Source organism: Engystomops pustulosus, chromosome 10, assembly GCF_040894005.1.
Source record: "Engystomops pustulosus chromosome 10, aEngPut4.maternal, whole genome shotgun sequence".
Classification (NCBI taxonomy): Eukaryota; Metazoa; Chordata; class Amphibia; order Anura; family Leptodactylidae; genus Engystomops; species Engystomops pustulosus.
In genome coordinates this window covers 74,654,275-74,679,961 of record NC_092420.1, presented here as the reverse complement: position 1 = coordinate 74,679,961, position 25,687 = coordinate 74,654,275, and the positions used below count along the sequence as shown (strand labels likewise).

The 25,687-nt window shown below is 42.6% G+C and overlaps 1 protein-coding gene across 4 annotated transcripts in view; it reads right to left on the bottom strand.

The window, feature by feature from the left end:
• CACNA1E (calcium voltage-gated channel subunit alpha1 E) overlaps positions 1-25,687 on the bottom strand; it is a 499,672-nt gene that overhangs the window by 346,127 nt on the left and 127,858 nt on the right. For all 4 annotated transcript variants that reach the window (XM_072129136.1, XM_072129138.1, XM_072129135.1 and 1 more), the window contains exon 2: positions 12,093-12,573. In XM_072129136.1, coding sequence (XP_071985237.1) covers positions 12,093-12,559 — 467 coding nt within the window. In that variant the 5' untranslated portion in view covers positions 12,560-12,573. The remainder of the gene's footprint in view (positions 1-12,092; positions 12,574-25,687) is intronic.

The window sequence follows — 25,687 nt, the reverse complement described above, 5'->3', positions numbered from 1 at the left end:
GCTCCGTAGCCCGGGGAAAGATAGGACATGTCCTATCTTTTCCCGTGTTACGGTGCCGCGGCCATAGAGCGCTATGGAGAGGGGCGGGGGTGAGCTGCGCTCACCTCCTCCTCCTCTCCCCGAGCGCTGCCGTGTGCCCGCCGTGCTACGGTGCGGCGGGCACACGGCAGTGAGCATGTAGCCTTACTCATAGATACAGGCAGAGTAACTGTGGTAATCTTCTTATATTTGTTATCCATGGTCTCCTTCCTTCTAAAATCAACTTCTAGAATTATTCCAATGAGCCTAAGAAACTACCCTAGCCCCTCTGAGATGAGGCTCTACAGGCTGTTACTCCATCTCTCCCTCTCCCTGCATCCTCAGCACTTGTGTGAAGCCAGATCACAGAGGGGTTAGCCTCTCAGGCTCATTAGCATAATTTTAAACATTGATATTAGAAGGGAGGAGGCCATGGATAACAAATACAAAAAGATTACTACTGATGCCTGGATCTATGAGTAAGTGTCCCTGGTTTATCATGCTTGATTTTAATGATATATTAAAAAATGGGATTCTTGGATTCTTATCTTTAATTTGACACAAAAAGTAGGTGCCGTGGAACCAGATTTAGGGGCTTTTGAAGTGACATTCCCCCTGCAACCACTCAACTTGACTAATTTCATGTAAAAATGGGATAAGACGTGTCATATTCGCCTGAGTTTTTATTTGTAAAAGGATTTGATTTCACATTTACATTCAGAAAGGACATTTCATACTGTACCTGAGGGGACTACTAGTTGAGAATAAAACCTGGTGACAGGTTCCCTCTAAATAGGGCCAAAATCTGGAAGCTACAGAAAGGGGGAGCTTGATAAAAGAGATTATTATAAGAAGGAGCTACACAAATGGGGGCAGGGTCGGCGCCAGCACTGGGCATACCTGGGCAAGTGCCGGGGCCCAGAGCTTCTAGGGGGGCCCACATAAGGCTACACATAAGACATCCCTGGGGTTGAGGAGATAATTTAAGGAACGGGAAGTTTTAGTTTCTGAATTTTTAAAGCCGCCATGCAAATTTACTGCAAAGGGGCATTTTAAAAAGGGAACCAGAAGACAAAGGATCATTATATGGAGGGGCTACAGAACAAGGGGCATTATACAGTGATTAATGCAAAAAGTTTGGGAATTTATCATGATCATGTTTGATGTAAATGTATGAGAATAATCCTGCCTATTATCAGCAAATGTACCCATAGCGCAAGTAGGCAAAAAAACCATCTTTATGTAACATGTTCTGCGATATACATGTAATGGGGCCTATTAGTGCTGTTATAGGCAAATACTAAATAATACACACAAATGTTTCATTATAAGCGCATAAAGAGACAACTTTAGGCAGAATTTTTGTATTATGAGTCTTCTCCTCCTTGAGGACACGGAGCCCAATTAAGTGTGAGCTGTTGCTGAAAGTTAAACTCTTATTTATCAGACTTAAGGTGAATAATTAATGGCTGTGTATTTGCTTAATTCCTGTCGAAGCCGGCAGCATGGCTGGATCGCCAGCGAAAACTGTTGACAGCAGAAGTATTTTTGGAAGAAGTGATAATGTTTGCAAAACACCGTTTTCCTCCAGAACATTAAGTTCCCTCTTGTCATCAGGCAGAATATATAATTATACGTGTGATGATATCCCTCCGCCACGTACCGAGGGCAGCAGATATCAAGCACAAGCAGAGGTCACCGTATAGTAAAACATAATGACAGGGGAGCGCGACTTTAATTATTAAACCCATCAAAAAGACGATTCAGAGCAAACCCTGCGAGTCTGTGTGTCTTGTCTTCTTGTCTCCCTTGCTGCAAATTCTCTCCTCTAAGAAGTGAAATGTTACAATTGCTAATGGTTTTATGAACAACTGCTGTTTTTTAATTAAATTCCACATAAGTTTCAGAGGAGAAGACAACAATAATTGAGTAATATTTGTACAAATCACATCCAGCCATTCTTTTATATATTGTACGTGTGTATATATACATGCTGTAGTTTTGTAACCTCCTAAAAAACATAAAACTAGACACCAGCTAGTAACAGTATATACTACTAATATTTTTTTTTATTAGGGTTAGAGTTGGGTAAGTGTTAAAGTTAAAAGGTTTTGCCCTTTTTCAATAAATCTGTTCCATTAGACATGTCTCTGCATGTGTATGTTCCTGTTCCATTGCCTCCTTTGATAGCTGCAGATTTCCCTCTTCTCACCATGCTGCCCTCTGCATATATACAAAACTTCCTGTTTATCACTCCTTCAGTTCGTCCTAATGACGTCACCCACTGTGCCTCTCTCTCTCACACAGTCCAACTCACTAATTATGGGTCATTCGCAAATGAACCAACTCTAAAAGCCAGATCCCACTCCTAGTCGGGCTCACCACGCCACCTTTAACCCAATATAATTGGGTTAAAAGTAGTGTGAAGTGGGGGATCTGGCTGGACTGATGCTCGCTATTATATATTTAATAGAAAGCCATTCAGGAGCTAGAAGAGCCGGCTCTCCTTAGTGAGTGGAGCCTAATGATCCATCTCCAAGGCCAGACACAGGGAAAGAGGAGGTGGGGAAGTTTATAAATCTGTTGCCCTTCAGCAGAGCTCAGATATAAAAATCACAGAGAGTTTGCAGACAGCACTAAAGTAAGTAGCAGGAATACTGAATGAATTGATGAGTGGCCAACACCTTTATTCCTAACTCTAAGGCCCCTTCCACACTTCCATTGCAGATCACGTCAGAGTTGGATGAGGGTGCGAGCAGGGTTTGGTTAGTGAAAAACTGACATTTTTCATCAAACTTCAATCAGTTTTCAGTCAGAATTTGTTCAGTGTCTCAGTGAAAAGGACTCAGGACTGAGCTCTATCTTTTCTATGGCAATTGATGCGAGAAAAACGCATTGCACTTGCATTGGACTTGCAAGTGTCTCAGAGTGCAATGCATTTTTGATGCATCTCCATAGACTTGTATGGTGCGTTATTCACATGCGTGACTTGCAAAAGAAGAGCATGCTGAGATTTAAACATGCGTTAAAAAACACGCATGTGATTACAATGGGTCAGAGTGCAATGCAAGTTCTGCATGTCAAAAGCTTGAGCAGAACACGCGCATGAAAAACGCAAGTGTGAAAGGGGCCTTATGGCAATTATTTTGTATGTCAATTAAGTACTAAAAATCAACATATTTGTAACAAACCTACAAACAGATTTGCTCATATCTATTGTTAAGCTAAACAAATAGTAAAGTATATGTGTAAAGTGTAATAGTAAATAGTAAAGAGCATGTGTAATATTTCTCAAATATTCAAACAATAAAACATAGACACATGATAGATAAGGAACCCACTCTTATGGAGATAGATGAGTATCCCAGAGATGCATCCGGCATCTATCACATATTTATGACATATCCCATGGATGTTTCGTAAATATCAGACATGAGAGTACCAATTTATCTGAAAGGTACATTGGTAAGAGCAGCAGATTAAGGTAAATTCAGTATGTGAACAAAAGAACTTAAAATACAGCTGCCTGATACAGATCTTACCCTGTATGAGATATGGGTAAGGCTACATTCACATGATATATGCCCACCGTGGCGCATGGCACATGTGCTGCAACATACCGCTCCCGTGCGCCCATTGCCGTATATGGGTGATGTATATACCCATTTATACGTCCCCCCAAACGTTCATGTGAATGTTCCTTAAGAGTCTGGGGATCCCATGTACATTAGATACTTGGCCAAACCTGTCAAAATGAATTTCTAATATTTATGGCAAACCTATTTATACTACTGTACTTTCCATTTTGCATTTCCGTTTCTTCCTTGATTCTTGATTTTTCCATTTACAGAGCAACATTAGAGCCCTATGATAAAGCCGTAAGACATTAGGGAACTTAACAAACATGTCCATCACTTTTGGCCACGTGAGTTGGTTTTCATTGTTGGCACCGCACAGATATCTGGTATCAAAAACCAAAACTGCAGACAGAGAATTCGCCGTTACATACACAGTAATAAAGTACATTTTACGTTCCAGTTAATGAATAATGAGAATCATGACGACTTGCTGAAGCTCCTTGGCGCAGTCTGCACACAGGAGGGCATTACCTTGGTACGTGATCACGCAGCTTATATCACTGCCTATTGACAGCCCAGCAGGGAAAGGGATCTGGATGAAGGGAGAGAACAAAAGCCATGCAGAAATAACCTAAATCTTCATCTGGCAGGCAACATCGTTTCTTCTTCTCCTACTTGTTAAAACAAGGCCTCCAGTCACACATTCTAATGTAATTCATTGTTTCCACTGCATTGGAAATGCAAACTCTGTCAGGCTGCCCAGAAGGTCTGAACAACTCACTCAGAAACATCAGAGATGGTGTTGGGACTTTGGAACGCGTCCATGGCATTTTGGCAAGCATTGACTTTCAGCAAACACTCGCTGTCCCTCGTAGGGGTGATGAATGCTGAAAAATCGGCCCAGAAACATTGTCTCCTATGTGAAGGGTTTGCACATCTGATGGGACATTAATCACATAGAGACCTCGTTACATAATGTTAACTATACAGTTTGCAGTTGTGGATAAGAAGGAAGATCATGTGGAGATGGTGTTGTGCCAACCTTCCCTGGACAGTATTCTGCATCTAAGGATTCCAGCATCTGCACAAGGGTTCCGATTGCTGCTCCAGCTGAATATCAAGAGGGGTATTCCAGGATTTAATCATTGATTATTTACCCTATGATCTAGGGTCTTACACCTGGCACCCCTACTAATCAGTGTTTGAATAGATATCAGCAATTGGATCACTGCTGTGCCCTCTAAAAAGTCTTCCAAGCACAGCGCCATACAGATTATAGTGGATGTGCTTGGTATTGTAGCTCACTTTCATTCTCTTGAATGGGTCTTAGCTGCAAAAAGTCTGGCCCGGGAGGTGGAAGCAGTACTCACTGTGGACCAGTTCCAACAGATGATCAGATGATTGGTGGGGGTGTATCAAAGCGCTAGAGAAGTGCAGACTTCCTCTCTACTACTGGAGAAATATATCCGTATGACACCTCCCAACTATCCTAAAGTGCAAAGGAGGATGGAAGTTGTGGCACACAGAGCCCCCTTAATGACCCCCAATACTGTATAATACCCCCTTACTGTGTATTTCCCACTTTCATTATAATGCCACACTTCCTGTGACCCCCCCCCCCCCCCAAGTATTATGTCCAGCTTATGTGGTACTGTATAATGTTCTGACCTCCTATAAAACCCACAACTGTGATTTACCAACCTATACTGCACCCAAGGTACCATACCGCCTTACAATGCCCCAATTCCTCTACATCCCACCTGTATCGCACAGTTTTATTCATAGAGCACACACCTTTATGTATCTTGTACACTTCTAATTCCTATTTTTCTGTTGCTCCACCGCCCAGACTTTGGGAAGCAGGAAGTCACTGGCTTCCTGCTTTACCATTACCATCATCTCTATAGAGTTACAATCTAGGACTTACCTTCTGCTACCAGGAACTGTCCCGCTTAATCAAGGGAAGTAAGATCCCTTGCAGAGGGCCGTACATGGCTGGGTGCAGGAGGGTGCATGAGCGCACCTTATCCTTCCCCTCTCCATAGGAAGCACATGGTATGACAGCCAATATAACCATTTTATATTGACCATTGTAGTAAATAAAACATCTGTGTGCAATGGGCCTTAGAGTTCCCCTTATGGAGACTTTGCCAATTAAGGTAGTCTTGCAGGTGTGTGAAGAATTACTGCCATTGATGCTCCACTGGGGGATTCTGGGAAATAAGCAAATACATTTTCTAAGATGGGATAATGCAGGACCGTAGCTGTAGGAGACCCTCCTATTTTTATAGATTATTTTTTAGAACTGTTGACAAACCTGCTACGGCTCTGTTCACACCTATATCACAAAATCTCTATTTATGTCTATCTTCTTGTTGAAGATACAACATAACCATTTTACTGCAATTTATGATGATTTGATTCTTCATGTTTTTGTCACAATGGGGCACATTTACTTACCCGGTCCATTCGCGATCCAGCGGCGCGTTGTCCGACGTGGATTCGCGTCCTGCCGGGATTCACTAAGGTCCGTGCGCCCGATATCCACCAGGTGTCGCTGCTGCACCGAGGTCCGCCGAGGTCCACCGGAGTTCACCATCTTCTTGCTGGTGCTTTTAAGTGCGTGTCAAGTGGCACAATTTTTTTTTTAAATACTGCGGTTTTTCCGACGCCCACGCCCCCATTTCTGTCGCATGCAAGCTGTCGCTGATGTGCCAAAATCCGATCGCGTGCGAAAAAATCCCGGGGCAATTCGTCTCAAATCGGAAATCGTCCGGGAACCCGACCAAAGTGCACGATTCGGACCTTTAGTAAATGAGCCCCAATATCTGGACTCAGTCTTAGGAGTAAGTGAATACGTTTCTAATGTTCCTCCTATCATGTTATTAGTGCATAATTCTATTTTTCATTTACTATGAGTATACTGTACACGAGTTGAAATATTCTGACTACATTATCAAACAGTGTTCTTGATATTTGGCTTTTTTTTATACCATCCATTACATCGAAATATAAAACCTCATTTTTTTTTGTTTAAATAAATAAAGTTTTTTATTCAAAGTTTAAATAAAACGTGACTAAAGATTTGTTGCTATTTTCAAAAACTTGTCGCATTCCCCTATGTATCCAGTAGGTGGCAATACAAATCATTTCAAATATTTTGATATTTTGGTTTGATTTTTTTTGATCTTTTGCTGTTTTTATTCAGCTGTAATGTATAAATGGAAAATGCCCCTCGCAAACACCATTTTTGGGTGACGGCAGCGCAATCTCTTGTTTTTCAGATTCATTTTTTTAGTAGACTAAAAATATTTTTTTGCAAATGAGACAGAATAGCCTGCAAATTTTTTGTCTTGAGCATGGTCCTGCTAATGTGATCTATTTTAAAATATAACTATAAGGAAGTCACACTTCAAATGTCAAATATATTCTGCAATGGGTCACAGTGACCACCTCTGCTCCCCAAATGATGATAAGTGACTGTAAGATTAACAACGTCACACACTCTTCTAACTCTTTTAAAGGTAACAAATTCATTCCCTGATCTGCCTTAAATATATATTGAAGTTATTTATGTGCTTTTTTCATTGCTTTTTTTTCAAGCATTTTAAGTTTAGGATTTTCCAGGTATTTGGAAAAAATCATGCAAGAGATGTAGCCAATATACCATCCACACCAGGAAAATCGCGATGCCAATGTTGATAAGAGAATAATACACCACATGTAAGGGTACAAAAATATTGGAATTAAAAAAATAAATAAATGGATTTGTCAAATCAAAGGAAATCAACCATCAAAATGAAGCATGATACATGATAGCTCCAGACACTGTGACTGTGACAGTAAACTTTTTAAATTATGCTAATGAGTCAGAGGTGCCTCTGTGCTGCACCTTCACAGGCCGTTACACTGTGCAGGAGTACTTCTCCCCTCCCACTGTGTGCTGAAACTTCCCCTGCTGCAGTGAGATTACATCAGGCAGAGGGAGGGACAGGTGCTTAGAGAGCAGAGGGGTAAGGCGAGATAGTGTAACAGCCTGTGAAGATACTGCATGGAGGGGTTCTGGTAATGTCCACTAGAGAAGAAAGAAAATTGCCGCAGTCACTTATAAGTAAGCGTCCCTGGTGTTTCATCCTTGATTTTGATGGTAGATTTCTTTTAAAGAGTTTTTCAGGCTTTATTGTTTGCTTTAAATGGGATCAAGTATTGGGCCACTTTTACACGAATATGTGAGGGAAAAATATCTGGCAGCACAGTTTGCAGCCGGATATCGGTCCCCATAGAAGCCTATGGTACCAAGCTGTGGTATGGTGACCACACGTGTCACTGTACCCATAGCTCCCAACCGTCCCGATTTTGACGGGACTTTCCCGTTTTTCTTACCTCTGCCCCACGTCACGGGCAGCTGTCAGATTGTCACGGATTTTCCTCCCAGGTCCCGCTGTGTCCCGGCGCTGTGTCCCCATAGTAAATACTTTGAAAGCCAGAACCTATAGTACAGAATGGCTTCTACAGACATCGGGAGGGAATCCTTTTCAGAGAAGTGTCGGCTTAGCGGAGAGCAGGGACCACGTCATCAGCTTCAGATCAGCATCTGTCCATATATGGTCACTGCATCTCCTAGGGTTCCCCAGAGCAGACATCAGGCAGGGAAGCCCTTTCAGAGAAGTGTCGGGCTTAGCGGAGAGCAGGGACCACGTCATCAGGTCAGATCTCTATCCATATATGGTCACTGCATCTCCTAGGGTTCCCCAGAGCAGACATCGGGCAGGGAGGAGAGAGCAAGGACCACATCATCAGGTCTGATCAGCATCTGTCCATATATGGACACAAGCTCTTTATGTAATTAAATTAAATAAAGTTTTGGCCAGACTGAGATTCGAACCTGGGACCCTCTGCACCATAGACAGGAGCTTAACTAACTGAGCTATAAGCCCAGTGATACAGAGTCAAGGATTTCTGGTAACTAAGACATGTTATCTGCCATTTACACTGTGACACAGACTAATGCACTGATATATAGAGAGGGATCTTCTCAGAGGTTATTATTGTAATTATTGAGACTATTATTATTATTATTATTATTATAAATTTTATTACTTTTATTATTATGGAGATGATTATTAATAATAGTGAAAATAATAATCATCTCAATAATAATAATAATAATCTCCATAAAAATAATAATTGTCTCAATAATTACAATAATCTCTGAGAAGATCCCTCCCTATATACCAAGGCATTAAATCTGTGTCACAGTGTAACAGTAGTCATAGTTCTTAGTTACCAAAATTCTACACCTAGATAATCACAGAGAATATAGCATGGACACTGCAGGTTCTGGGTTCAAATCCCAATGAGGATAATATATATATTTTTTTTTATTGAGATCATTTTTATTATTATAATATGGCTAAAATTTGGGGCGTGGCCAGGGAGTGATTGGGGGTGTGGCTTAGGGGGATCGCCACGGCACGCTACGCGTGCCGCCATTTTGTCCCTCTTTCCCTTTCACAAATGTTGGGAGGTATGCTGTACCATCCACGGGGCATTCTCTATCATAGCCGGGCACCATGCCTCGCTATGAAGAGGGGGGCAAAGCTCTCACATCCTCTCTCCAGAGTGCGGCTGTATGCTCCCCCACGCTACGGCCCAGTGTACCATATGTCGGTGTAAAGTGACCTTAGGGTACATTCACACGACATTCACAAGGGCTATGGCCTGGGAGAACATACAGCTGCGCGCTGAAGAAGAGGAGGGATGAGCACTGATCACCCCTCCCCTCTCCATAGCAAAGTGAGCGGTCAGCGCCGTAACATGGCGGAATATAACAAATGTCCTATATTCACTGTGCACGGTCACGAGGGGTGACGCAACATGTGCTTACCGCACTGTGACCGAGCACCGTCAAAGAAGACAGATATGCAGCCACAAATGGCACAGACGCATATCAATCCCCATTATGTTCGTGTGAATGAGCCCTTAGTCTGTCCTTTGAGAAAGCGCCGAGCGGCGCGAAACGGCCCGTTGGCTCTGCGGCACTGCGTGCCTCCCTGTGTACCACTTTTGTCAATAAAGAAGATTGTTTCACTTGGGTTGGTGAGTGCCACTTCCTTCTTTCATCTATATTTGGATTCTTCTGTTGCCCTTTGAAGCTGAAGCACAACCATTGTGATCGCTAATACTTCCTCACCTCCCCACCTCTCCTGCCGTGACACACTGTTCGGCCCACATACTGACTGTGCCTGCACCGTTTCTGCTCTTATCCCTTGACGGTGTTAATACTTTTCTTTCTCTTGTCTCTAGCCTGAAATAACCAATTAGCCGAGCAGCAGTAATGCCCCTGGGCTCGCCTCTGTGGCCCCCCTCTGTGGCTCGCCCCTGTGGCCCTCCCTTCTGGCCCGCCACTGTGGCCCGCCCCCGTGTCTTGCCTCTGTGGCACGCCCCTGTGGCCCGCCTGATTCAGTGATTGGCTGCATTGATTTCGCTAGGCATTTCCTGTGTGTGTAAGGAAGAAGAGAAGTAAAAACAAACAGGAAGCTGAAAGAAACAGAACGATTGCCACAAAGTGATCGCTGGGCGATCAGATGAGTATGTTATAAATGAGAATTATGACCCTTGATCCTATTTTAAAACAAAAAACTGATGTCTAAAAAATGATTCCACCAAATAGGGAACCATTTACAGATGGAGGTCTGTGCTATTAGCTGCCAAAACAGCACAAATAGTGTTTTGTACAGTAGAAAAGTAAGCAAGCTTATGAGCCTGATGTATTCCCATAGAGAGGACTCCCCTGCAGGGTCTATCATGGAAGGTCTTCATTGAAAATCACTCATAAAATATATAAATATAGCCATCTGCAGATTAATCTTAATTACAACAATTTATGTAAAAGGAATATTCACCAAATTCCTTTTTGATTCATTAAAATTTAATTGCAAAACATTCTTGATCTTTTTTTGTCTGTGGTTATGGGGGCTGCCATCTTGCTGGAGCTCTAGGAGCAGCATTTGGTACATACTTTACAGCAGCCTTATAGACGTCGTAAACAATAGATTGGAGTCTACTCATTGAAGTCTATGGAGAGTTTTCTAGACATTTTTTCTGTGCAGATAATAGGTGTAGATAAGCGGTGACATCATCTATTGTCAGTAGTGATGTAATGATGGGTCAGTGTTATCTATATAGAGGTCATTGTACAGGGAGAAGGAGATAAGCTGTGACATCATCTATTGTCAGTAGGGATGTAATGATGGGTCAGTGTTATCTATATAGAGGTCATTGTACAGGGAGGGGGAGGAGATAAGATGTGACCTCATCTATTGTCAGTAGTGATGTAATGATTGGTCAGTGTTATCTATATAGAGGTCATTGTACAGGGAGGCGGAGGAGATAAGGTGTGACATCATGTATTGTCAGTAGTGATGTAATGATTGGTCAGTGTTATCTATATAGAGGTCATTGTACAGGGAGGCGGAGGAGATAAGCTGTGACATCATCTATTGTCAGTAGTGATGTAATGATGGGTCAGTGTTATCTATATAGAGGACATTGTACAGGGAGGGGGGGAGATAAGCTGTGACATCTATTGTCAGTAGTGATGTAATGATGGGTCAGTGTTATCTATATAGAGGTCATTGTACAGGGAGGAGGAGATAAGCTGTGACATCATCTATTGTCAGTAGTGATGTAATGATGGGTCAGTGTTATTTATATAGAGGTCATTGTACAGGAGGGGGAGGAGATAAGCTGTGACATCATCTATTGTCAGTAGTGATGTAATGATGGGTCAGTGTTATCTATATAGAGGTCATTGTACAGGGAGGGGGAGGAGATAAGCTGTGACATCATCTATTGTCAGTAGTGATGTAATGATGGGTCAGTGTTATCTATATAGAGGTCATTGTACAGGGAGGAGAAGGAGATAAGCTGTGACATCATTTATTGTCAGTAGTGATGTAATGATGGGTCAGTGTTATCTATATAGAGGTCATTGTACAGGGAGGAGGAGATAAGCTGTGACATCATCTATTGTCAGTAGTGATGTAATGATGAGTCAGTGTTATCTATTTAGAGGTCATTGTACAGGGAGGGGGAGGGGATAAGCTGTGACATCATCTATTGTCAGTAGTGATGTAATGATGGGTCAGTGGTATCTCTATAGAGGTCACTGTACAGGGAGAGGGAGGAGATAAGCTGTGACATCATCTATTGTCAGTAGTGATGCAATGATGGGTCAGTGTTATCTATATAGAGGTCATTGTACAGGGATTGGAGGAGATAAGCTGTGACATCATCTATTGTCAGTAGTGATGTAATGATGGGTCAGTGTTATCTATATAGAGGTCATTGTACAGGGAGGAGGAGGAGTTAAGCTGTGACATCATCTATTGTCAGTAGTGATGTAATGGTGTACAGTATGTAGTGGTGTTTGATCCGCAAATTGAAAGGAAAAATAAGTTTTCATGTATATCGCCCAGAGAGGTAAGTACTTACTCCCACTCTTTCCGTCGTGCTTGGGGGGTGCTTTGCATCTTATGTGCCTGGTGAGCTTTTATGATATCCTTCTGCTCGATCAGGCCTCCTCTTCTCCTCTTTATTACATGAGGGCTCAATGGAAAATCAGAGTCCCCTCCAGTGGCCACCTCGAACATGCTGTTCCCTTCAAAAGGGAAGTTAGTCTCCGCCTCCTGTGCACGGAGGTCGTACAAGGCATCGTAACTTGCTGTGCGTGATACCAAAGTCTCAGAAATGGTATCTGGTTCCAAAAGGTTGCAAGAGTGAGTAGCTTGGGTTAAACCCAACCGGTGCTTCCGCCAAGTCTCTACCTCCGGCAGGGCCAGGACATACCTTTGAGTGTCCACATCCAGAGTAGATATCCCTAGTGTGCTGGAGTGGTCAGGCTCGGTGAGCGTGTGGGCACTGGTCGAGCAGGAGCTTAATCCAAGCATCTTTAATACCATCCGAACACATCTCTCTACAGGAAATACAAAATAAGAGATGGAGGTTACAATAGTGCTGATCAACAGTGAGAGCCATAATTGTTTCTGACCTTTGACCCTTTCCCATTTACAGCCACATTGACACGACATGTTCATAAAACTACATGTATAGAGGGGGACACATCACGTAGGAGGAGCACAAGGTTAAGATCTTTCTTATTGTGTTGCAGCACTATAGGACATTGCCCCTGAATGATGAGTATTATCATTGTCCTATTGAATTAGACCGGAGTTGAAGGATTGGTAAGCAGCCGAGCTAACATTTCATATTTCAATGTTACAAGTGGGAGAGACTTATGTGACAGGAAGAAAGGTCATGGGTAACATACACCTGCTATAAAAGTGTGGAGGGGCACAAACATGTTATGCAATCCATATTTGTAACTTGTGACCATGAAAATGCAGGGTATTCTACAAGGAATATGTTATAGAGCAAGAGGAGCTGAGCAGAATGCACATAGTGTACTATCTGCAGGAAGCCTGTTATAGAGCAAGTGGAGCTGTGTAGATTGTACATAGTGTCATATCTGCAGGAAGCATGTTATAGAGCAGGAGGAGCTCCGCAGATTGTACACAGTGTCCTATGACCAGGAAGCCTGTTATAGAGCAAGAGGAGCTGTGCAGATTGTACATAGTGTCATATCAGCAGGAAGCATGTTATAGAGCAAGAGGAGCTGTGCAGATTGTACATAGTGTCATATCAGCAGGAAGCATGTTATAGAGCATATGGAGCTGAGCAGAGTGTACATAGTGTCCTATCTGCAGGAAGCCTGTTATAGAGCATATGGAGCTGAGCAGATTGTACATAGTGTCCTATCTACAGGCAGCGCATTATAGAGCATATGGAGCTGAGCAGATTGTAAACAAGGTCCTATCTACACATTGCATTTTTAAAAGCAGGAGGAGCTGAGTAGATTGATATGTCAGTTTGTGGGGAAAAAATTCAGTATGAATTGTAATTTATTAATTTATATATCCTTTTTTCTATTTGGATAGCAGAGGTATAGATAAAAAGATGACAAGTTAAATGTGCCCTTCCTGCTCTATAACATGATGCCTGCAGGACATTCCTTACAATCTGCTCAGCTACTACTGTTCTATAACATACTGTCTGCATGCTGACAGGTTCCCTTGAAAATAACCAACTATTATAATAAAGATCATGAAAACAATGTAAAATACAGTGGGTACAAAAAATATTCACATCCCTTAAAATTTTTTACTCTTTATTGCTACACTCCATCTTACAGAAATTACACAGACATGTAGATAGTTTTGCTAATTTATTAAAGAAGCAACAGTGAAATATCACATGGTCATAAGTATTCAGACCCTTTGAAGTTTGAAGCCTTTTAATTCTGATCCTCCTCGAGATGGTTCTATTCCTTCCCTCTGTTTAATAAAACTGATTAGACTTGATAAGGAAAGTCACACACCTGTCTGTGAAAGCCCTCACAGCCCACTGTGCATGTCAGAGCACATGAGAATTATGAAGTCTAAGGAACTGCCCAATGAGCTCAGAGACAGAATTGTGGCAAGGCACAGATCTGGCCAAGGTTACAAAAGAATTTCTGCATCACTCAAGGTTCCTAAGAGCACAGTGGTCTCCATAATCCTTAAATTGAAGAAATGCTGTGTCCGAGCCTGTATGAATTTGAACGTTGTTATTGAAAAGGAATATTTATCAGTCTTGGGCCTCATGCACACAACCATGTGCAAAAACGAGTTGCAAACCAGGATGGATTTGTGTCTGGTGTTTGGCCCGGCATAAGAAGCAAATCCAGGCTGAAAAAGGTTCCGCCCCATCTTCTGCAGCGTGTCATGGTGTGGTGAGACATGGTCTGCCTTGAGTGCCAGTGGTGGTTGTCATATACGGTTATATATATATACGGTTGTGTGAATGAGGCCATTGTCACCTCTATGCTAGTCTGCATGGAAGCATTGATAACATTCACAATGCAGGGCCGTCCACGGGAACAGATCATTGTACACATATGTACAATATATACACTAATAGTGATATACTCCATCCTGAAATCTACACAAAAGACTACAGGATTATTGAATGCAGTGGTGTAACTAGAAGCTCATGGGCCCAATGCAAAGTCTGTGCCAGGCCTCCGACTATAATGTATGGTTTATAGTACTAGTCTCCTCATATGGGAAAGTGACACCATAAGGGCCCCCTAAACCTCTTGGGCCCATGTGCGATCGCAACCTCTGCACCCCCTCAAGTTACACCCCTGATTGAAAGGAAGAAATGAGTTGAGAAATGGGAAAATAAATTCTTAAAATATGCAATGGAGATGACCAATGGCAGCAAAAAGAACAATAAGTTACAATATGGCTCATGATAGCAAAAAAGAAATCTGCATCCTATTACACGTAATTACTCTTCTGCTACATATTCACTGATATAAATTAAATGAGCTGAGTCTTAAATCTTTCAACCTTAGATATAGAATACTGTTCAGTGTGAATATTACAAGAAGTAAAGTAGGTTGAAAAGGCGTTAATGTGCAGAACCATGAGAGGTCCCTCCAAGACAAGAGGAACAGATAGCCCTAAGAAGCTGAAATATGGAAAATAACATTAGAAGATGCCCTGCCCACGAGTTCGGTGATCTTCTCAATTCTGTGTTCTTACGTATCACAGTACTTTGTCCATCAATACATTAGGAACACTGCAACAAACACATATTGGTAAACTATTTAAAACCCTGTTGTAGGTGCAAAAAATATGCTCAAATACTCCCAAAAAGAAGCAAAAATCAAAACATGTGCAAAAAAAATTTGGCGTAAAGATTTGAGTACGTATGAGGATTAATGTTCTGCATGCTATTTAACTAGAGATATGAACTGGATTTTTATGGTCAGTACTGTACACTTTCTCAACTTTGTATATAACTGCTTGCATCTCTGTTTTTTTAGATCACAGAACCACAAAATATGAATGTAAGAAGTGATGCCCTCTCTCCAGCCTCTAAAAGTGACTCATTTCAAGCATAGTGACTCTTCTGAACTCATTTGCATATGACTTTAGAGGTTATTAGTTTAGTGGGGTAAAAACAGGTGGGAGAGTGCCTTACAGATGCATTCACCAAAAATGAAGAAATAGTAATTTCTTTCCTACTCATTGCATTAACTGATATGTTTTACCTTTCTGTTTTAGGAAACTTCAAATCCTACCCCTGCTGAGATCCCCACTGGGGGAAGCCATGGACCTTACTGCATGCTATGCTGGGTTCTCTGTAAGTTTGTGGTCTCCCTCTAGTGGTGGCTGCAGCCAGGCATACTTTTACAATTTCACAGTTTGCCCAATATGTTAACTTTGAGACCAGGAGAAAGAAACTTCCCCGGGTTATGTACAAGATAGGTTCAATAGGTTTGTTCTTAACTTGAATTTGTATGTAAGTCGAAACTGTATATTTTATAATTGTAGTTCCAGACAAAATAATTTTTTTGCCCCAGTGACAATTGCAGTTTCAAAATTTTTTGCTGTAATGGGAACAAGGATTATCTATAAAGCTTTGTTAAAGACACCTTACAGCTGATCATTGCAGTCTGGGACTATATTAACATCCAGAGAGCCTCACCAGAGGTCACAGTGGGCAGAGGGGTCAGTCTTTAACTAGGGGGGACATAATAATGACCTGGAGGTTTCTTGTACTAGTTGGATTTATACAAGTGATTCCTCCACAAGAACCTTTATCTCTGCTGTCAAGACAAATTTATACATTGCTTCTTTCTCCCAATGAGAATTAATGAGCTTCTGCTGCCGCACTTTACTGTATGTGCTGTATCAAATACATGTAGACCCTATTAGCATTTCTAAGAAATTGACTTCTATGCGAAATTAAAATGGCAGCTCCCGTTAACAAATCACCATGGTAACACCTGAAGCTAATTAATGTAAATGCTTCGGGGTAAAAAAAACAAAAAAAGCTCTCCGAAAAAACATAAACAAACGGAGCGATTTATCAGTGTCAACCATGTTACAAAACAGAGATCGCCCATTCTTTCTTCTGAGCAGGAAAATTGGAATATACACAGGTTTTTTATGTTTATTATATATTAAAAAAGAGAAGATTTCAGGTCCCCCATTAACATATAAATCATTTGTTTTAAGGGGAAAGCAGCGTCATTGAAATCATTGGGAAAGAACTCTCATTACTGTCACCGCGGACATGAAACAAGGAAGGATTGTTTCCCTTTGTGTGCAGTGTAATGTATTAGGATATTATCAGGAGCCTATGGAAGTCGCCCGGGGACATTTACAGCTATTTAACTATGGATCATTTTTTATTTATAGGTTAGGAACGTAGTGGGATTTTTTTCACTTCCTGTGCACCCTGGGAGTTATATTATGAGTTTTATTCATCCACAGAAGAGTTTGGATTATTTTCCCTATCCAGACCATGAGCATTTTGTTAGGACAAGTCCATAGTTGATAAAATGAAGGGGACGGACAGTATGATATGATATGGCGTGGCAGTCATAGGCATAGAACAAGTTGCCCGTCCAAATCGAGGCGGTGATTGGAAAAAGGCGCTTTTATCCAGAGAAGCTTTTTGGATTCGGAGTTTGGATACTCAGTATCCAAAAGGTCTTAATCACAAACAAGATTTACTTTATTTTTTACTATAACAAGGATAACTTATCTGGTTCACTTCTCCCTTTATTCCACACCTGTGGGTCTAACGTCATGTGGGGGATTAATGCACCTTTCAGAGGGTGTGTTTGCTACACGCCGGAAACTCACAATGTGCCATAGAGTTAGTTCATTATTTAAATGTCTAAGCGAGGTCCTGCAGATTAGGTATGACTAAGGACTAGGATGTTGTAGTCCGGAACGCGTTACCGCAGCTACTTTTTAGTCTCGTGTTTTTTTGTTATTTTTGTGTTCATATTTTCCATTTACTATATGTCTATTTTTAAAATGAAAATTAAATTTTTAATGATATCTTAACACACATATGCACACATTTTTTTAATTCTGGATCCCCACCATCCGGCAATTTGTCTTTCTTGTTATAAGGACAGTATGATATATTAGTCTTCAGCAAGTCTACAACCACTAGACTATGCCGGAGAGTCAAAAGTGGGATTTTTTTCTTTTTTTCTTGGGAAAGAAGGTGCATGAATATAGAGTATATCAGATATACAATAAGTCACATAAGTATGAAGGTTAATCAATAAGTCGTTTGATAACTTTGTTTCATTTGACATGTACATATTTCAACTCCTTCCCCTCTCCATTTTCAAATTTCCTCCATCCTTTATGAAAATCACGGCACTTTGCGCACCATTGGGTCGTAAGTTAGTTGTTCTTCAGTGAACACAAACAATAAAACATACCTAACATGACAAACAAAACATTTTTTAACCTCAGGCCAAAGGGGAGTAAGGTATATTCTTTTTAATAAGACCTCAAGGTATGATAATGAGAAGTTCTTACTCCTGGCACCCTGGATGAGGGGTTGGGATACTATTTAGAGCAGATACATCCAGCCCACCTAGTCTCTTGGAGCAGCCTGCGTGAGCACCCGCCACAATTGTGGTCCTGGCTGTCAGTCATGAGGGATAGTGGGGCCAGCAGCAGCGCACAGGGCAGTTGGAGAGTACAACCCGGCGCCCTTACTACTGAACGACACCTGGCTCATACACTCCCGTTGGCTCATGCCAAAGGAGTAATACAAAGGAGTAATACATTCCCTGTTCTGTCTCAAGGAACAGCACCGCTCTCTGCGCTGGCATGGTTATAATGTCATTACGTCACTGGGCACCTTACATCAATAACCTGGAGAACTGGCACCAGACAGGAAGGAGCATAATGGAGGGGCATTATAAAAGGGGCAAAATGGAGGGTGCACTATAAAAGGGGGCATAAGAGAGGGTGCATTATAAAAGGGGCCATAAGGAGAGGGTGCATTATAAAATGGAGCATAATGGGGGGTGCACTATATATGGGGGCAAAATGGAAGGGACATAAGGATAGGGTGCACTGTAAAAGTGGGCATAAGGATAAGGGCCTTATAAAAGGGGCATAATGGGAGGGCATTATAAGAGGAGACATAAGGAGAGAGGGCATTATGAAAGGGGGCATAATGGAGGGGTGTTATAAAAGGGGAAATAATGAAAGGGGACATTATGAATGGGGTCATAATGAGAGAGGGCATTAGGTATAGGGTAGAAATAAATATATTGGTCCAGCCCTCTCAAATTATTCCACTGTCTCATGTGGCCCTCATGGGAAAATAAATTGCCCTTCCCTGATTTAGAGGGTACATCAGTATTGTGAGCTTATCAATGATGATCAATGAGTCAGATTCTCATATAACTGCTCCATAAGCCACATCACCTCTGGTCTTTTATAAATTGTTATTTACAAGGACATTGAGTGTATAGTCATCATTACTCAGAGCCGTTTAGGTCATAAATCCATGTCCCATTTATAAGTCTGTTAATGTGCTTATGTAGCCCAGTGGTCTTTGTACTTCTTGGACACGAAGGTCCAATTGCATCTGTTACCTCTGCACCCACAATAGTTTAGTCCTTGGACATTTTGCTTTAAATGCACTACAATATAACATTTGACATTATCAGTTTTTGAAAGGGCCCTGTTCACACTGCAATAACAAAAACATTGGTATAGACAAGGAGGGAAGGGGAGAAAGGAGATGTAACATGGTAACTAATACCACACAAGGTGGAGCATGCCATGCACAGGACACACTCACTAAGGAGTGATAAAACAGCTATATAAAAGTTGCCCATCATTTTTGCCCATCAGCATAGGTGCCACATAATTTCTATATTTATGCCATAGCTCTATATATTCACCATAGCTCTGTGTTTTTGTTACATTGTTCCAACCATAAAAAGACTAATTTCCAGAAAAACCTAAAAAATGCAGGTTTGGTATTGGATCTGCATTAACATCTAAAATGAAGCCCCCAGGACGTCTGCTACTTACTGCAGTCATATTTAGACTGGTGTTAGTTGTCAGGAAGTAGTTTTGTGCAGCAGACAAGCTCTCGGAGCTGCACTTTTTTGTGTGATCCTTTCAATAGTTAGGCTACATTCACACTTCCGTTGCTACGGTACGTAGCATGGCGGGCAATGGCAGCGCGCGGGGAAAGGAGCGAGGAGGAGGTGCAGCTCACCCCCGCCCCTCTTCACAGGAACATATGGCGCACGGCGTCGTACTACGGAGAAACATAAGACATGTCCTATCTCTTTCCGGGGTAGGGAGCAGTACGGTGCAGCACATGGGCGCCGTTGGGCGCCGTGCGCCCATTGCCGTCTGTGTGGGACGTATATCAGCCATATGTATGTCGGCCGTATATACGTCCCCCTTGCGGCAGTATGAATGCAGCCTTAGTGGGAATTATTCAATAATTATAAAACAATTAACTAAACTATTTACAGAAATCCTGCCCATCACTTGAAGTTTGGATTTGACTGTTAGCAGGAACTAAAGTAAGCATCAAGACAGACCCTGGGAGGGCTTATGTTAGAGGTGCAGGCCCCTCTGTAGATACAGTATGTAAGCAATTTTATATTTAAGCTAATCAATTTTACTGTATACATTCTAGTTCAATTCTTTATAATTATCTATTATTAAAGAGTAACTAAACCATTGTAGGGATTTTTGTTCTTCAAAAATGGATGGTCCGTGTGAAAAAAGTAAACTTTACACATTTCATTAAGGAAGGAAGCTTCTCTGTGCCTTTTCTCTGTTCTTTATCCTGCAGTGAGCAGTGTGTCTGGCCAGCTCAGAGAGATAAGGAGACTAAAGATTAACTCTTTCCATACCTAGATACGATTTACCTTGAAGATTTAGCTCTGTACATATGTATTTGCCTGTTTCTTTGCCCTATCCCTTAATAGAAAGCCTCTCTACCAATAAGAACTAGAAAATTCTCACTTTTTAATGGGGGCTCTATCACAAACTAATTCTGCACCCACTAAAGCAGCTGAACTTCAGAGACCAAGGAATGGGGGGGGGGGGGGGCTGCTGAAAAACCCCCATCTTGGTGAACATAGAAAGCAGTGGACTATGTGGATGTGTTTTCAGCTATGGGTTTTATTTGTCTGCAGTAACCTTCTTCTTCAAAAAGCTTTAACATTTCAGGAGGTTATCTCATTGTGTTTCATAACTTTTGTTTAAGGAAATATGATTATTCTAATATTTTACCTAAAATAAAGTGGGAGTTAGAAGCCAGGAGGGATTTCTATTCACCGATTTCCACTCAAGTTCAACTGATTCCCGCACTCAGTAATTTATCATCCCACTGACACCAACCAGCCTTCACCTGCCCCTTTATTAAATGTACAAAGTAACAAAACTGGGAATTATCTCCTTGCACGGCAATCAAACAAGTCATAGTCAGCTAAAGATTAGAGCCGCTTTGTGCCAGAAGTAACACCTTCCGCTGCTGCACTTTGCAAGCGCTTAGTTTCTGTCTTTTGCATATTTTGTCTTGAATTGTCAGTTTAATCTTTTGACTATTATTTTACAATCCACCAAGTCCCTGTAATTTATGCATACTAATCCTTTGTAATGCTCTCATTAACTGATTATCAGTCCATTATACCAGGAATTGTGGGAAAAAACAACTCAGGCTTTTCAAACTTGAATTTTTTTTTAAGCCACCCTTGTGAATTCATTAAAAGTTGCCATAGCTCCACCATCTGTGACATCACCGGACATTGGTACATGGAGCTATGACTGCTTTATATTATCAGGCTTGATAAACAATGATGACTATACATTGGGAACAGAAAGTTAACTTATCTGTTCTGAGAGCTTTATTACCCTTTGGCTCTTTCTTAAAATGCTGCTGACTGTCATACACATACTCTTGTCCACTACTCAAATTTAGGATAGGGCATGTCTATGACTCACAAGCTGCCACCCTGAAGACATCAGTGATCACTTAGGAGAGAACCTAATGGTGGAGGTGCAGGAGAATTATATTTACTGGCAACTCCACAACATTAGAAGGAGTAAAAGAGAAGGAAGCAATTATATAACCTGCATGGACATTGTAACCATAAAGCTTTTAAGGTTTTAAGACAATGGGCTGTAGTGGGAACCTCCCATCTGCACTACAATACATAGGTCACTCTCCTTACTCAGTCCCCAGCCGATGGTGAAGCAGTCGAGCAAGGAATTAAAAGCAAAGTCAGTGAGCCCTAAGGCTAAATAATCTTCCCACCTGTCCCTACCTAATTGCCAAGCCTACCCTAAGTAGTTGGTGACAATTGGTCGAGGTTCCCTTACTGTGCCAAAGTGTGAACATGGAGACAAAGACTTTACAAAAGACATATAGATGAGTAGTTGACAGATATGGGTCAGAAACAAGAGGACAATGTAGTACAGTATGAATAGTCAGAATACATGCAAAAGGTTGAGATATCCAAAATAATAATCAAGAAAAACCCCAGCCATCTCCAAATAAGACTCATGATTCTATATTTATCCTACCTTTATTTGGGACATTATGAAGAATAGTAAAGATTATGAAAGCCTTTCTTTGTGGAATTAAAGTTTGAAATGCCGGAACACCTTAGAACATTTTCTTAACATCCAGAACTAAAGCTTTCGTTACACCTGTGAGATATTTGATAGATATCTTGATGGTTATGGCTCTTGGGTGGTAATTGGCTCTTCCCGTGAAAACAGGTAATAAATAAATGTGTGGGTAACATATGTCAGGTCCAATTAAGCCATTGACAACACTATGGAAATCTTAGGGGAAGATCTTGGCTGAGCTGTCTATATGTCTTCTGCTTTGCGTATATGATAATTGTCGTAATACGTGTGTCTCATACACAAGGCGTAAGGGATGATAGTCACTGCAAACATGGTAACTGTCAGTTTAGGATTAAAGTTCCACTAGTCTCATTGAATTAATTGGAAGCCTGGATGTCTAAAGGCTGGTAATTCCCCACGCTGGTTTATTCTCTACGGCTGAGAAGTTACCTGTCACCGGTACAGAAAGGTTACATTCGGGAGGTATCGGTAAGACATAATATGTGCTACTGTGACACATCCCGCTCCAGTTCTGGTTCTCTTCAATCATATACTCCCCATTGTTCTCTAACACCTTCCCCTAGAGGAAACCCTTGAAGCCTTCCTTCCAAAGTTTCCCAGTGTTTAGACTTCAGGAAGGTATTTTTGGAAGTGTTCCCTAGACAAAAGAGACAAGAAGTCAAGTGCACATCTAAAAAGAAACCTCTTCTTCTGCCTGAGGTTTGCTTCAGTACGTTCTATTTTCATTGGATTATGTTACATCTTCTGCCGCTAGTGCTCTTGTATATTTATACATCTAATAAAAGAGTTGTGTCAAGAAGACGCTACGATTGTTTGTATTGTATGCCGAGCTTTGTGTGCGCTACTTTAGAAGACAAAAACACAGGAAATACAAAATTCTAATTAAATGAAGAGCTCGGAGATGAATAAAACAGCAATCACAGATTACACAATAATTCCTTTTTTTTGGTTTACTATTGAACTACAAATTAGATTTGTGTCATTTGTAAGTGTATTACAGCTATGGTGCGCCGGCAGGTCAGTTAGTAAGTTCCTGTCGGCTGCATGTAGTAGTCATGGTACAGATATAGATGCTGGAATGGACTACTACTTTATTTGGTTCGGTTGCCCAAACACACTGCTAACATCTGCGATCGTGTGGGTGGCACATAAATTCCAGCAATTTAAATGTAAAGTCACTGTTGGCTTTGCTGGCGACATGTAAAGGGTTAAAATCTGCAATCTAGGCCAGCACATTACAATTTGGGTCCGCATCACTAGTGGTTACATCTTCTCCACTCGTATCTTGTACCTCACCTTATCTGCACCAGTGTTGGTGGCAGTGCACCAGTGGTCGTGGCTATGTACCAAAGATTGTGAAAGTGCACATGTGCTCTCTCTATATTACACTGGTCATTTAGATATTGAAAAGGTGTAAACAGAAGAAAACAGGTGCACGAGCACGTGGCATGTTCCTGCCCCTACTGCGCCAAGAAACTAATTTGCATACCGTATGTACTGAGTATAAACTGAGTATAATCTGACTATAAACTGAGTTTTTCAGCACCAAAAAATGTGCTGAAAAACCCAAACTTGGCTTATACTCAATTCTAGTGTGTGCGCCGCCATCGGCACACACTATGAGGTCAGCGAGCGGCATCGTGCAGAGACAAGGAGGTGGAGCCGGAACATCGATGGACAGAAGAGTACCTCCCTGGGGGCGTTGGTAGGTGAGTACACTTTTTTTTTCTTATAGCCTGGGCAGGGGTTGTATATTGGGTGATGGGCTGTATACTGGGGGCTGCTGGCTGTATACTAGGGACAGGGGGCTGCAGGCTGTATACTAGGGGCAGGGGGCTGTATATTGGGGGGAGACATGGGCAGCAGGCTGTATACTGGGGGCAGGGGCTGCAGGCTGTATACTGTGGATAGTGGCTGCAGGCTGTATACTGGGGGCAGGGGGCTGCAGGCTGTATACTGTGGAGAGGGTTCTGCAGGCTGTATACTGTGGATAGGGGCTGCAGGCTGTATACTGTGGACAGGGGGCTGCAGGATGTATACCATGGATAGGGGCTGCAGGCTGTATACTGTGGATATTGGCTGCAGGCTGTATACCGTGGATAGTGGCTGCAGGATGTATACTGTGGATATGGGGCTGCAGGCTGTATACTCTGGACAGGGGGCTGCAGGATGTATACTGTGGATAGTGGCTGCAGGTTGTATACTGGGAGGCAGGGGCTGCAGGCTTGTCAGGCTTGCGGGTAGTGGATCCACTGGACCACTGCAGACGATGACACAAGCCACTACCTGTGACCTGAGTCTAAGTGGTACCCGGTTTTCACCAGAGCCCGCCGCAAAGCGGGTTAAACAAGCTGCGGCGTGGTACCACCAGGTCATTCCTCAGGCGTGACTTGTCTGCAGTGGCGGCTAAGGTTGAGGTACAAGAACGGCAATCAATCCCGAGGTCACAGTCCAGGTACAGGGTCAGGGCAGGCGGCAGAGATGCAACGTCAGGGTTCAATCCAGGGTCAGCAACAGGAGGTCCAAGCAGAGGGGTACGGGAACACAGCACACAGGACAGCAGCACGGAGGATCACTGGTACACGGAAACACGAAGGAGCTCAGGTAACACAGGAACACGGAGGGACACAGGAACGCAGGAGACACAGGAACGCAGGCTAATCGCAGTAAAGCTTTCTCTCAGGCTGTGAGGCACAAAGATCCGGCAGGGCTTGCAGGAAGAGGCAGGCTTATATAGATTTGGGCAATATGGCACGCTGGCCCTTTAACTCTTGAGAAGGAGCGGAGGGGAGCGAGCCGGGAGCCGGGCCAGGTGAGACGTGCTGGTGGGGGCTGGGCAGCACGGGTGAGCCCGCGACCCGCGATATGGGTCACGGGACCACCCATGACAAGGCTGTATACTGTGGACAGGGGGCTACAGGCTCTATACTGTGGACAGGGGGCTGCAGGCTGTATACTGTGTATAGGGGCTGCAGGCTCTATACTGTGGACAGAGGGCTGCAGGCTCCATACTGTGGACAGGAGGCTGCAGGCTCTATACTGTGGATAGGAGGCTGCAGGCTGTATACTGTGTATAGGGGGCTGCAGGGTCTATACTGTGGACAGGGGGCTGCAGGCTCTATACTGTGGACAGGAGGCTGCAGGCTGTATACTGTGGACAGGGGGCTGCAGGCTGTATACTGTGGACAGAGGGCTGCAGGCTGTATACTGTGGACAGGGGGCTGCAGGCTGTATACTGTGGACAGGGGGCTGCAGGCTGTATACTGTGGACAGGGGGCTGCAGGCTGTATACTGTGTATAGGGGGCTGCAGGCTCTATACTGTGGACAGGAGGCTGCAGGCTCTATACTGTGGACAGGAGGCTGCAGGCTCTATACTGTGGACAGGAGGCTGCAGGCTCTATACTGTGGACAGGAGGCTGCAGGCTGTATACTGTGTATAGGGGCTGTAGGCTCTATACTGTGGACAGGAGGCTGCAGGCTGTATACTCTAGACAGGGGGCTGCAGGCTGTATACTGTGTATAGGGGG